General features: G+C 36.6%; 1 protein-coding gene across 1 annotated transcript; it reads right to left on the bottom strand.

Annotated features, from left to right (window-relative positions):
• Positions 1-7805: 7805 nt before the first annotated feature.
• LOC148764073 (uncharacterized) lies at positions 7806-15121 on the bottom strand. Its single transcript, XM_088803299.1, has 4 exons — positions 13837-15121; positions 9559-9690; positions 8827-8910; positions 7806-7991 (listed from the first exon to the last, which is right to left on the bottom strand). The coding sequence occupies exons 1-3, from the start codon at positions 15023-15025 to the stop codon at positions 8861-8863; spliced, it is 1371 nt and encodes a 456-aa protein (XP_088659425.1). The 5' UTR covers positions 15026-15121; the 3' UTR covers positions 7806-7991; positions 8827-8860.

The raw sequence follows: 15121 nt of genomic DNA, 5'->3' as shown, positions 1-15121 counted from the left end.
ATTAATTAATTTAAATGAATCATATTCAATTTTCAATTAACTAATTCAATTCCATAGACCAAGACTGGCATCTAGCAATGCATCACGACCACCTAATTCTTAGGAGAGTTAAAGGATTCTTTGACAACCTTCTAGTGTACAGTTTATCAGTGTAATTCATTCCCTCATTATATATCCTAGAGATGATTAGAGCTTGGTGCAGTGCTTAATTTTATTGACCTCTATATTTGTTCTTGCAGTTAGATCATTAGCTTTATGGAGAATTATGAAACTCATTTTATAATCTCCTAATCACCTTAGCCAAGGATTTGATTAAGCTAATGTCAACCAAGAATTAATGAAATATTTCCCCTTAAATCACTTGGGGTGATGATTCCTATGAGACCTCAACCTCTATAGGCTTGTAACTAAGTATAGATGTAATAATACGAGTTAGGGGTAGTTTCGTTATTTTCTATAATAAGCTTCCAGAAGAAAGTTTTATGATATTTTAAGGCTTAAATGGGTATAAGACTGCATAAATGATGTGTGCTGATGAAAACACGAAGAAAACTAGAAGTTTCAACAATTTTCATAACAGGGGCAAAATGGTCATTTTTCACCTCGGGTTAAAATTTTAAGTTTTTATGAACCCGAACATGTCTAGACCATTATGGATCTTGTCCCAGTGTTAAAAGAGCAAAAAGATTGCATAAAAGATTGAAGGAGAATAAGTTAATTGGTGGAGGGGTATTTTTATAATTTTAAGGGAAAGGATAAGATTGCCTATAAATAACTTGAATTTCCAGCAGCTTCTAGAGATTTTCCAGCAGCTGGTCTTCTTCTTCTTCTCCTTTCTCATGTTTCTTCAAAGCTCCATGGAAGCTTGATTTGAAGCTTGAATGATTTTCTCTCTCTAGCTATAGTTTTCAACCCTTTGAACCCTTTTGACTAGAACCTTCGAATTCTTTCATCCTCTCACTTCAAAACCCTTGATAAAGCTTATTTCCAGACTTTCTCTCACTAGCTGGGCATTCTAGAGAGAGAAAAAGAGAATTACTCCATTGATTTAGAAGCAATTGAAAGAGAATTTGACTACAAAGAAGCCCTAGGGTAAGTAATGAACTAAGCTCGATTTTTAGTTGCAGAAAACGGCTAGTAATTGGGATTTATGAGCTGTTTTATTGTTGACTATGTTCATTACTTTTTAGTGATTAAGATAGTGAACATAGATAGCTGTTTAATGTGGCAATTGAAAACTAGCTAAGAGATAGCTTTTAAAGTTCATAGTGTGTAAATTGATCTATTGTTTATGTTAATGTGATCCTAGGTTTTAAGGAAGCCCCATTATCTCATTTGGACAATTAGGGGAATTGGAGTCATCTAAAGGCTTTACAATCAATTGGTGAGTGGATTGCCTTCAAAACTTATTTTGGGTATATAATGTATTTGACAAACGTTTGAATGATTTTATACGATTTTTCATGAAAATGAATGTCTTGGGAACAAGCTCTTGAGAAATGATTTATGTTATGATATATGGTTATTATGGATTTCTATGTGGCTGCATTATGTTGATATACATATATGCTTGAATATAATGTTGTGTAATTATATTGACTCGGCTATGTGCGAGTAAGGAGTGCGTATAAGTCGAGGATGACCCGGTTATGTGCGAGTAGGGAGTGTGCATAACTCGGTAATGACCCAGCCATGTGTGAGTAGGGAGTGCGCATGAGCTGGTGAGGATGATGATGGGATGGTGTGATGATGATGATTGGTATATGCGTATATATATATATATATATATATATATATATATATATATATATATATATATATATACATATGTAAATATGTGTGTTATAGGAAATTGATGGATAATGGTTTATGGTTGTAATGCATGTGGAACTTGACATGTTAAACCTTGAGAAATTGTTATGTGTTTCATATTGGTTTTGAACATTTCAAGCAGGGTGGTTTTCTTGGGGAGAAAGGGAAATTTTCATTTGATGCCCTGTATTTTGCTGCAGCGAGAATGATTCTCGCTGTAGCGAAAAACTCTCGGGTTTTGAAAGGGTAGGCTGGCCGAAAACTCGCTGCAGCGAGGATGCATTTTCACTGTAGCTTCTTGCTGTAGCGAAATACATTCTCGCTGCAGTGAGAAACTTTCTATTTTTGGGTTGCAATTTCGTTGCAGCGAGATTGAATTTCGCTGCAGCGAGAAACATTCTGTTTCTGGGTTATAATTTTGCTGCAGCAAGATTGAATCTCACTGCAGCAAAAAACTTTCTGTTTTGGTCTCCTATCTTGTTCAATTGCTGTCCTATCTTTTACTTCTTTGCTACCATATCGGAGCATGGACTTCCAACATTGAGGATTAAATGAGTTAAGTTTAAAATGAGGAGGTTTAGTGAGAAATCCTCGGCCAGTTGAGAAACCCTCGTTCGGTTAATAACTAAATTCCAACGTCGCTGCAACGAAAATTCATTCTTGCTGCAGCGAAGATTCATTGTCGTATTTGACTTACTTGTGTAATATTGAAGCTTTTATTCTTCAAATGGTTCGTTATGTATGGGTTAATGATTTTCAAATGATTAATCATTTAAAGGCTTGATGAGGGGTTTTTAATAAGAATAGAAACAAATTGCATTGTTTTGAAAAAGAATGCATCATGATTTCATTAAAGATTCCTTATGGTATGCTTTTTCCTTTCCTTGTTCACTCACTAGGTTTATACTCACCATTTTCAAATTCATGTTTTCAGATCACGAGGCAGCCGGTAGCTAGGACGAGGTGTCCTTGTAGACCTGTGTCCATCTTTTGGTAGGTGCCTCGGCAGTCAGTCATTGTACATTCATCTAAGTCCCTCTGCTGGAAGTCGAGTGTTATTTTGTTTTGTATAGAAAAACTTAATGTAAATTATTAGAATACATTTTGTAGACATTGTATGTAAATTTTTAAGGAGTAATGCCAGTACGAGTTGGCAATATATATCACGATTTTGATTCAAAAGTATTAAATATGACTTAGCGATATTTGATGGAATGATGAGTAGGATAAATCGATAGGCTTGCTTGGGCTTAATAGACTACGTTTATTGGGCTTTTGCGTCGGTCATGGCCCGAAAATTTGGGTCATGACACCTATGCTGATTTTACAAGTAGCAAAACTGATTGAAAAAGTACAAGTGGTACTTGTTAATTTCTTGGGAACATGCTTGTGTTTTGGTCTAGTAAGAAATAAAACTCGGTTACTTTATCCACTACTGAAGCTGAATACATTTCAGTAAGTAGCTGTTGTGGACAAATTCTATAGATTAGGCAACAATTGAATGACTTTGGCATGCCTATGCACAATATTCCTATATTTCGTGACAACACTAATGCCATTAACATCTCTAAAAATCCTATTCAACATTCTAGAACCATGCACATGGAAATTAGGAATTACTTTATTAGGGATAATGTGCTTAAGGGAGATGTTCAAGTTGAATTTGTGGATACCTTTCATCAACTAGCTGATATTTTCACAAAACCTTTAATTAAAGAACAATTTTGTAGAATTAGAAGAGAATTAGTAATGCTTGATGTAAATGAACTATGATTGATTTGATATGAATATGTTTTTGATGATATATTGTGTGAAATCTCTTAATTCCATGCTTTAATTGGTTAAGATTACATTTTGATGAGTTATAGGAATTTTAGAAATAAGATAAACTTGATTTGATCAGTTAATACCCCTTTGACCCAGTTAAGATGACATTATGTACTAATACAATTGTATACCAGTAAGGTTTTAATAAGTTAAAAATCCTTTTACCGATTAAAATAGTTTTGTCCACTAAAGGTAGAACAGAGCTCTTAAGTTAGTAGATCTTTAATTGATTAAAGCTTACTTTAACCAATTAAAGCATTAGAGTTAGGAGAAAAATTGACTTGTGTGCCTTGATTAAGTTCTGAAAATAAACAAAAAAAAAAAGAGATGAAAAAGGAACGGGAACCAGTTAGTCCCCCAATTAAAACATGGGATAATTGATTACCCATAAGTTACCCATGTTCAAAGACTTTTCAGGTCTCAAAAACTTATTTCTTCTTTGAGTCTTAAGTTCAAAACCTAGATTTCTTCTCCACATCTTACCCCTCTCTGTTCCCTGAAAACTTGAGAAACCATAATCTCCACAAACTTGTGAAATCCATGGCAATAACTTCACTAACGAGCATAATGGCTGACAAAGGGAAAAGGAAGAGACCCGCTAAGGAGTCTCCAACCCTTCTACTTCAAAAGAAGAGCAAAATGGGTATGGCATTATCATCAGGGAATAAAGGCTCAAATTTAAAACCAAAGGATCCAACAACAAAGGAATTTGGACTGAAAGGATGAGTTGGAAAATTCGGAAGATTTTGTGGAAGATGGGCTGAATATGCATTTGAGTGGAAAGGAATTTAAAATCACTATTGCCGACTTAGGAAAAATGCTTAAAACAAAGTACCAAGCAAGAGAATTTAAAATTCTTGAAGCATATGATCCCTCTCCCATTTGGAAATTAATAACTAATAAGAAAGAAAAATACCCCTCTAAGAGCTATGCAAGTGAGATTAAAAATTCCCAAACGAGGACATTTTAATACTTCCTTGCTTCCATACTCTATGGGAGAAGCAATAGCTTCAGCTATGTTAGCTCTCAAGATCTTTAGCTAATGGTATTTGTAGTCAATGAGATCCCATTAAATGCAGCTAGATAAATGATAGAAAGAATGAGGGGAATATGCTTGGGTGATAAGACCGATTTAACATATGGAAACAGTATCTCCTCACTTGTTAAGAAAAAGAGTATTAAGTTTCAAACTAACTAGACCAAAAACAAAGATCAGGGCATTTGTCTAAGAAAGCTCCAAAAAATGGGATAAAAGCTTGCTGGTAAGGAGTGCATAAAATTCATCAAATGTGCACCAGTAACCTTAGGTGCTGAAACTCCTTCAGCATCCCCATTAAGAGCAAGTGATCCTTTTGTTCATAATGAAATGATTGCTGGGATTCGACCTCATGCTCAGACATGAAAATTATCAAGAAATTAAAAATATAATGTAGCGGAAAAACAAACTAGTATTTAATCAGAGAAACAGTCAAATCTTACAAGATCAATGTTTGTGTTTATCATGTAACTTTCAAATTAATTATGAACACTCATAAGTTTAAGAGTAATATGCCTTGTTTTAGATATCGGAATCAAGGGCCAATTAAATCAAAATCTTTGCTTCTTCACCTTTAGGATTTGTCAAATCTTCAACCACCCAAGTGTTTGGCCTTTAACAATAATCCACACAGTGACCGAATAAGACCTTCTCAAAGGTAGGATTATTTTACTTGAGCTAGCAAATTTTGTTTCTAAAACAAAAAGACCAAAAATTCTTGCAGAATCTTATTTTTGTCAGACAAAGAAAACTATTTTATTTTTCTTATTTTATGAAACAATGGAGAAGTGACTGGAGGCTTAGAGTTTTAGTTTGCTAACATAACATATTTATATAGCCAAACTAAGTTGTAACCCTAAATACAACAGTTATATTTTAATTTAATTAAGTCTATGTAAACTTAATTAATTTTTCACTTTAATTTGGTCTATTTTAATTAAGTCAAATTAATTGATTATCCTTATTTAATCTCAATCATGTCATTTAATGTGTGTTATCTATTAGGCTTTTAACATATTGGCAATAAATATAAATCCTAATCAAATATCAATTTGATAATTGATTTATATTTATAGATCATGAGTGACATCTAGCAATATATCATGACCACCCAAATGTTAGAGAGTCAATTAAAGAATTTGACAAAGCCCTTTAGTGATAAACTTCTCAGTGCAATACTACCCTTTCATCAAATATCTCGGATATGTCATAAAGCATGGCTTAGTGTCTACTTATAACATTCCATATTAGTTCTCATAATTCATGACTTACCTTATGAATTTAGGAAAATAACTTTTTTCAAATTCATCATGCTTTGGCCAAAAACTTTATACAAGTTAATTAAAAATTGAGAACAAGTCAGATACATCCCCTCATATCACTTGGGGTGATGAATCGTCTCTTGACCACTCATTCACTTTTGCATGTTTCATGGCATACCCAAAAACACCCTGTTTAGGCATCTGATCTCCTCTAGACCCCGTAGAGATGAAATTAAAGTATGTCATTCCCCATACAAGATGACCTGGTGTCTCAAGTCTAAGGTCTAGTTGGATGACTATCACATGAGAACATATTCTATAGACACTTAAGTGAAATACCAAATGGACTTCTCATAGTGGGTCATGTTCAGTGAACTTGTTCTTTAACGAGCACCTACATGTTATCCTTAAGTATCCCATATACTTCAATCTATGAGATCAATTGCTTAATTCTTAAATAAGGAGGTGTAATATGTACCAGTCTTTGAGCATTGTCATTGCCTTGTCTTGACAATACAATGACCAGGAACAATTTTAGGAACATGGCTTTAATGCATAGTGATCTCATAATTGTAACAACTTTACAATTCTTTTGCGAGGCCTTTATGTTCCATGGGCTTCATCCAATGAGTACCTAATAGCTCCTTATTATTGCACTAACATGAAGGAAAACCTCTATCACATATAGTTATGCGATTAAGTATGCATTAAATGACAATATATATTCCTTGACCAATCTAATTGGCTCAAGGGCATATACCAACAATGATCCTCAATTTGTTAATAGGAGTTGATGTGAAAATGAATGAGCAAGCAAAAAAAGATAGAAAAATGGAAGAAAGAATTCTGAAGATAAAAGAGAAAGTTCAACATATTAAGACCTATTTCCTCAAGGAAAAAGAAAAGAGAAAGATACTATAGCCCTTGTAACTACATCTTCACAAGGAAAAGAAGTTGCTAAAACTTCCACATCTTTTGATGGAAGGTTGCAACTAAAGAAATTGAATTGCCAGCTTCTAACTTTGAGGGTGAAGTTGCTAAAAGAGGTGCTGAGGATGATCAAACACTAGAAATTGAGAAAAATTAAAAATATGATGAAATGGTAATTGAGACTGAAGTGAACAAGGATAGTTAGGAGTTTGAACATGAAAAATTTATTGTCATCAAACTTTTCATTTGTCCAACAGTTGGAGAATTTTTTTTCATTGAAAGGAAAGTATTAAAAGTAAATCTTTTGTTTAATGATGGTATTTCAAATTTAATGGTGTTGGGTCAAAAGATTAATTTTTTACTCATGATTCTTGACTTCATGTGTTTTTCATGATAATAAAACATTCTTCGTTCATTGGTGTCTAATCATATTATCTAAATGTGCAAGAGAAAGCTTAAATTCATTAATATATTTGGTATTTGAAAGCAAGTCCAGATGTGTCACGACCCGGTACTCCCCTCGAGCCCGTGATAACCGCCGCGGTGTCCCGGTAGACACTTATTGCCCTGAATGTCAACCCGAAACCCCGCAAGGCTTTACTATCAGTTTCTCTGTTCCCTTGTGAGCAACCATTGTCAAATATCGTGTTCTAAAATATTTTAAACTGTTTCCAACTTTAAAAAAATAAAATATTAATTTTTTCGTCTCACAAGGGTATTTTGGTCATTTTTCTCAAAAATTTTAAAACTGGCTAAAACGTAATATACAAGTACAAAACACACAATTCATATTCAAAACGAGTTTAAAAGTCTAAAATCTTCATTTAAAACGAAATTATGGTTATTTGAATATAATAAGAAAATAAAAGAAATATTAATTAAAATATTCTATTTTCTTATAAAACAATATTTATAGAGTTATACGTGAATAATTTTTATAACGTAAAAGCTAAATAAATTTATACATACTTAAATACAGTAAGCTAAAATATTTAATTTAATTTACAATAACAAGAGTGCCCCCGAATAAACAAAAGTAAAGAGGACTTTGAACCTACGGTTTGGAAAATGCAGATCCCACTGTAGTCCTCGATGAGATCAGCTATCTACAGTCTATACTGAACCTGAAATGGGTGGAAAGGAGGGTGGTGAGATTATAAAATCTCAATGAGTAAACAAACATCATCCTAAACATCTAGAGTTGAGTACATGGAGACAATAAAGTAAATCATCATAAACTGGGTTATAGCATTAGAACACATTTTGTTCAAAACACGTAAAGAGGCTTATGAATCTCATAAAAATCTAGGCTTGTGCCATAAATCCATTCTCGGGGACACCTTGGCCGAGGCATCCTACCGAGACCGCCAAGGCTATTAAAATTCACATTTCACATAAATCATGTTTTTTTTTTGAAAACATAGCCGTTCCTTGGCGTTGGCTGAGTTCCCCCTCACGTGGTGGTTTAGCGTGAAGTGAACCCTAAACTTTACCCCAGGAGATACCCTACGCGCCTCTCCGTTCGAGGTAAGAATATAATGGGGTTTACCGTGCCCCTCTAAAAGGCTGGTCCACAGAAACCCCCTACTGCAGTGATTAATTAATATATAATCCACCATATAATAAAACTCAATAACATGATATGGCAATTTTGTAATTCGTAGTATTTCAAGGTAACCAAACAATTCGCATTTCAATACAATTGCCAACTAGCCAATCTTGCTCGATTTATCATAAGCCAGTTAATTTAAACAATCAAATTGCCACAATTAACAGTCTTCGTGTACTCTATTTTTCAAAATCACTATTAATTTCAAAACAATTTATAATTTAATTTCATTGAAACTCATTTATTCATAAAACATGAAAATTTATCTTTTTAAATTCCTTTTTCCATAGAATTCATGAAAGCATTTAAAAACCACCCTAGATAATTAAAATGACAGTAAGTTTACTCACAATGTCTAGAATGCGGACTTTCGAAGCACTCTGTCTACTGGTCCTCGGATGCAATTTCCTTGCCTTTATCGGAGGACTCACCACCTTGACACAGTACAAAATCGAGAGTTTCACCAAGTTGGTACTAAATCAAAATTAAACTAATTTAGACTACCAATGCATGATATGGAATGCAAAAATGCACTGGTAACTATCTAAACCCGGTATTGGCCTAATTCGTCTTATCACCCGATTAAATTCCTAACGGGTCCGTTTAAACTCCAATTTAATTCTTTTCAGTTTCTATACCTCAATTGCACCCAAATTAACTTAATGTCCCTCAGTGTGGTGCAAATTATCAGTCCCAATAGCAAATTACGAAAATACCCCTAGTGGGTAAAAATTCATATTTTTGCTCCGAAAATTCCCATTATTTTTCTAGGCTCATAATTCATCATTCCTTAACCAATTCTCCTAGAATAAAATCAAACTCATCCTCACTCACTACATGGTAAATTCAGCCATTAATGGTTGGGGGAGAAAATAAATTCTTTTCTTGTTGTTTTGTTTCTAAATATGCTAAACTAACTAAAAACACTAACATAAATTAAAATCAAATAAATCCAACAACTTTCTCTCTCCTAACCCATTTTTCCAGAATTTAATTCATCATGAAAACATGTAATTTAATCATGGAAAATAAAGAGAAATGCTTGGGAATAAGAAAACTCAAGCTTAATAGAAAAAACTCACCTTTTTCACTTAATTTCCTTGAAAATTCACACTTTTTCTTTGATTTTCTCTCTCTAGGGTTTTGTTTTCTGTTTTCTCTCTCTTCTTGCTGGTTTGGCCGGCCATGGGGTGGAAGATGGGCTGATTTTGTGCCTTTTAAAAAGGAAAATAATAAATTAATAAAGGCATGACACATGGCATCATGTCATTGGCCCGTTTTTAAAATTTTAAAAATTTAAACATTTTATCTCCACCACATGTTTAGTCAAGGGTCAAAGATGAAGACAAGGAAGACCATGTGCTGGAAAAAATATCCTGGTGGTGGAAAATTACAATTTTGCCCCTGAGGTGGCAAAATTACCATTTTACCCCTATACTCCAAATTATACCGAAATTAAAATTTTTCACTTCTAAACCTCAAATCATACTTCAATAAGTCAAATTATACTCTAATAAGTCAAATGGGGTCAAAAAAATCTTTTCTAAAATTCCCATTTTGTCTCCAGGTGGCAAATGACCATTTTGCCCCTAGTTAGTGAAAATTCCGATTTGACTCCAAATTGATCCTCAAACTCCAAATTACCATTTTAAGTCATCCATGAACTGTGAAACTCTTAATCTCATCTTAAAATTCCTATTTGATCTAGTTCGAGGATTAAATAAACTTTATTGTACCTCTAGGTACAATACCGACTTTTGTAAATTTTTCGGGACTCTCCTAGCATGCAATCATGCTATCATCACATGTATGTCATGAATAGTATTTTATAAGGTCGGGCTTTACAGCACTACCCCCCTTAAAATAAAATTTTGACCTCAAAATTTCACTTACCTAATTCAAATAAAAGATGTGGATATTGGTTTCTCATCTGGCTCTCGACTTCCCACGTCATCTCCTCCATTCGGGCATTCTTCCACAATACTTTCACCATTGGAATGCTCTTGTTCCTTAGCACTCGATCCTTTCGATCTAGAATACGTACAGGCTGCACCTCGAACTTCAAATCCTCATGCAACTCAATGGGAGGTGTCTCTAAAATGTGAGAGGGATCGGGAACATACTTTTTCAACATCGAGACATGGAAGACATTATGAATTCGATCTAACTCTGGGGGTAATTCAAGTCTGTAAGCCACTGGCCCAATCCTTTCAATGATACGAAAAGGTCCAATGTATCTTGGATTGAGCTTTCCCCTCTTCGCGAATCGAATCACACCTTTCATCATCCAATAAATACCACAAATTATCACAATAGTATAATCAAATAAGATTTAATACTTGGAAATGTCAAATTATTACCTTTCCAAGGAGAAACCTTAAGAAAAACTTTATCGTCGACTTCAAACTCCAAATCTTTCCTTCGTTTATCCGAATAATTCTTCTGCCTATCTTGAGCTGTCTTTAATCGCTCTCGGATAACTTTGACCTTATCGTTTGTCAAATCAATCAATTCCACATTCACCAATTTCCTCTCACCTACTTCATCCCAACAGAGCGGAGTTCGGCATTTCCTTCCATACAAAGCCTTGTATGGTGCCATCCCAATACTAGACTGAAAACTGTTATTATAAGCAAACTCCACCAATGGCAAGTGTCTGTCCCAACTCCCGATAAAGTCAATGACACAAGCCCGTAACATATCCTCCAAGGTCTGAATAGTTCTCTTAGATTGACCATCTGTCTGTGGATGAAATGCAGTACTAAATCTCAATTTAGTTCCAAGAGCTTCCTGAAATTTCGGCCAAAATCGAGAAGTAAATCGAGGGTTTCGATCTGACACAATAGAAACTGGGACTCCGTGTAATCTCATAATCTCATCTATATAAAGTCTTGCCAGCCTCTCAATAGAATACGTGCTATGGATAGCCAAGAAATGGGCGGACTTAGTCAATCTATCCACAATCACCCAAATAGCATCCTTCCCACTTTGTGTCCGCGGCAAACCCAATACAAAGTCCATAGTCACATGTTCCCACTTCCATTCAGGAATCGGTAAAGGTTGAAGAGTACCTGACGGTTTTTGATGCTCCGCCTTGATCTGTTGGCATGTGAGACATTTCGCTACAAACTCTGCTATGTCTCGTTTCATACCCGGCCACCAATAACTTTCTTTAATAGTCCGATACATCTTGGTGCTTCCGGGATGTAAAGCGTAGGCGGAAGAATGAGCTTCCTCCAAAATAGCTCGTCTCAATTGATCATCCTTAGGAACACAAATTCGGTCTCTAAGCATGAAAGTACCATCATCGCTGAGTCTAAACTCACTAGCTTCTCCATCTTGCAGCTTTTGAACTTCCTGTTTCAACCAATCATCAGATTTCTGCAATTCTCTTATCTGATTCAACAATGAAGGTCTCACGACGAAACTAGCAAGTAGGGTTCCATCCTCACCATTATTCAACTGGATCCCTAGAGATTTCATCTCAAGTAACATCGGAAAATAAGAACTTTGAAGTGTTGCTAACGACGATGAGGATTTACGACTTAAGGCATCCGCTACAACATTTGCTTTTCCCGGATGATAATCAATCACTAAGTCATAATCCTTAATCAACTCCAACCATCGTCTCTGTCTCAAGTTAAGCTCTTTCTGGGTGAGCAAATACTTCAAAGTTTTATGATCAGAAAAAATCCGACAACGCTCACCATATAAATAATGTCTCCAAATCTTCAATGCGAATACTACTGCTGCTAACTCCAAGTCATGAGTAGGGTAATTCGTCTCGTGCTTCTTCAACTGTCGGGAAGCATAAGCTATTACTTTCTCGTCCTGCATCAACACACACCCTAATCCCAACTTAGATGCATCGCTATATACCACAAATTCTTTTCCACTAACAGGAAGTGTTAAAACGGGAGCGGAGGTTAACCGGTTCTTTAGCTCCTGAAATCGATTCTCACAAACATCATCCCACTCATACTTAACTCCTTTACGAGTCAAACGAGTCAAAGGAGCTGCTATCAAAGAAAATCCCTGAACAAATCTCCGGTAATAACCGGCTAAGCCAAGGAAACTACGAATCTCAGTTACCGTTCTCGGTTGCTCCCATTGCAAGATTGCCTCAATCTTCTTGGGATCGACATAAATTCCAGCTCCGGACACCACATGTCCCAAGAAAACCACTTCCTTCAACCAGAATTCACATTTAGAGAACTTGGCATAGAGTTGTCTCTCGCACAAAGTTTGCAACACAATGCGCAAATGGGCAGCATGTTCATCATCATTCTTCGAATAAACCAGGATGTCATCGATGAATACTATCACAAACTTATCCAAGTATGGATGGAACACCCTGTTCATAAGATCCATAAAAACTACCGGGGCATTAGTCAAACCAAACGGCATCACCAGAAACTCATAATGCCCATAACGCGTCCTGAAGGCAGTCTTAGGTACATCCTGCTCCTTAATCCTCAACTGATAGTACCCAGATCTCAAATCAATCTTAGAGAATACCATAGCACCTCGTAATTGATCAAAAAGATCGTCTATCCGGGGTAAAGGGTATTTATTCTTGATGGTCACTCGGTTCAACTGACGGTAATCAATACACAATCGAAGAGTGCCATCTTTCTTCTTTACAAATAGGACTGGTGCTCCCCAAGGAGAAATGCTAGGGCGAATGAAACCTTTATCCACCAAATCTTGCAACTGGGCTTTTAGTTCCTTCAACTCTGCTGGAGCCATTCTATATGGAGGAATAGAAATAGGTGCGGTACCCGGAAGTAAATCAATAGGGAACTCAAGCTCTCGATTAGGAGGTATTCCCGGTAAATCATCAGGAAATACATCAAGAAACTCACTTACTATTGGGACATCCTCTAACTTAGGTTCCCCCTTTGAAGTATCAATCACGTATGCCAAATAAGTCGGATACCCTTTTTGCACTAATTTTGAAGCTTTGATGGCCGAGATTACACAAGATGGTAATACTCGACTTTCCCCTACAAACACAATCTCTGCTCCCTCCGAATTCCGAAGAACAACTTCTTTTCGGAAACAATCCACATTCGCCCGATGTGCAGTTAACCAGTCCATACCTAATATTAAATCAAAATCCAAGATCTCTAGAGGAATTAAGTCACCCTTAAATTCTTCCTCACCTACCCTTACCCCACAGTCTCTATAACAAGTATTTCTAATCAACTGTTCTCCTAGAGGGGTATGCACTACAATTTCTTCCTCTAATGGTGACAGGTTTCTATCAGTAATTGATGCAAATGTCATACTCACATAAGATCTATCTGAGCCAGAATCTATCAAAACATAAGCATCTTTATCAAATAAAGACATAGTACCTGTCACTGCTCCAGGTCGGACTCGTGCCTCATCTTCTGTCACAGCAAAAACTCTTGTCGCGGTACGAGTCTGTGGTCTCGAAGGTGGATGTGACGGGGTATTACTCTCCACACCAGACCGTATGGCTACTCCCTGTCTCTGTGGTAACCCAGAAGAATCTCTCCTCTGTATATCTGTGCGAGCTGGTGGAGATGATGCAGCTACAGTGGCTCGTCCTAACTGTGGGCAATTACTTCTAATGTGACCCGTCTGTCCACATTGGAAACATCTTGTTGGCCCTCTACATAGCCCACTATGATAATTCCCACAATTTTTGCATCTGTCAAAACCTCCGAGACTCTTCCCAGAACCAGTCATAGCAGATCTGCTAAACCTCGAAGGTCTCTGCTGTGATGGTGGAAATGGAGGTCGAGGAGATGTCACGGAAACAGAAGTAGTGCTCCCTGAAGTCGCTGAGTCCTTACCTCTTTTTACTGGCTGACTAGAAGACATACCAGGATTCCTCCTTTTTGCAAACTCAGTCCGAATCCTTCTATTCTCAGTCGCGAGCTTCTCAGCCCGTAAAGCCATCTGTACCACCTCCTTATGTGGCTCCCTACCAATCACTGTCATTCGCTCTCTGATCTCATTACGGAGCCCTTCCTCGAAATAGCTGGCCTGATCTTGCTCAGATTTCACCAGATCCGGCACATATAACATCAACTCGTTAAAACGAGTCTCGTACTCCTCTACAGTTAGATTTCCTTGTTTCAAACTCAGAAATTCTCTCTTCTTTTCTTTTTGATGGAAATAAGTGAAATACTGACCATCGAATTCCTTGAGAAAATCGGACCATGTCTGAGGAGTAGCGGAACGGGACTTCACCGAATTCCACCAAGTACGAGCCCTCTTCTCTAATAATCTCGTAGCCACCATCAGCTTCATGTCATCATCTAATCCCATATCAGAGAGAGTCTCGGACACCTGATTAATCCAGTCCTTTGCCACAGTGGCATCCAACTCACCAGTGAAAGATACACAACCCAATTGCCTAGCCTCCTTCAGCTTCTTGGAAATGGATACATCCTGTATTGGTGGTGGAACTAAAGGAGTAGCTGGAGGCACTACAGGTGGAACTTGACCAGTCTGAGCTTGACCAGCTATTGCTGCAAAGAAAGCTGCCAATGCCTGTGCTGCCTCAGTAGGCATGGCGGGAATACCCGTAGGTGGCTGAGGAGATGGAGGATGTGGAGGACTATCGGCCTGCTCAGCAGCAGGTGCTGCCCGAATGGTAGATGCAGCTGA

The sequence above is a fragment of the Theobroma cacao genome, chromosome 2, assembly GCF_053813885.1.
Source record: "Theobroma cacao isolate CCN51 chromosome 2, ASM5381388v1, whole genome shotgun sequence".
Lineage (NCBI taxonomy): Eukaryota > Viridiplantae > Streptophyta > Magnoliopsida > Malvales > Malvaceae > Theobroma > Theobroma cacao.
Note: the sequence above shows the minus strand (reverse complement) of the source record. Positions and strands in the feature narration are given on the sequence as shown.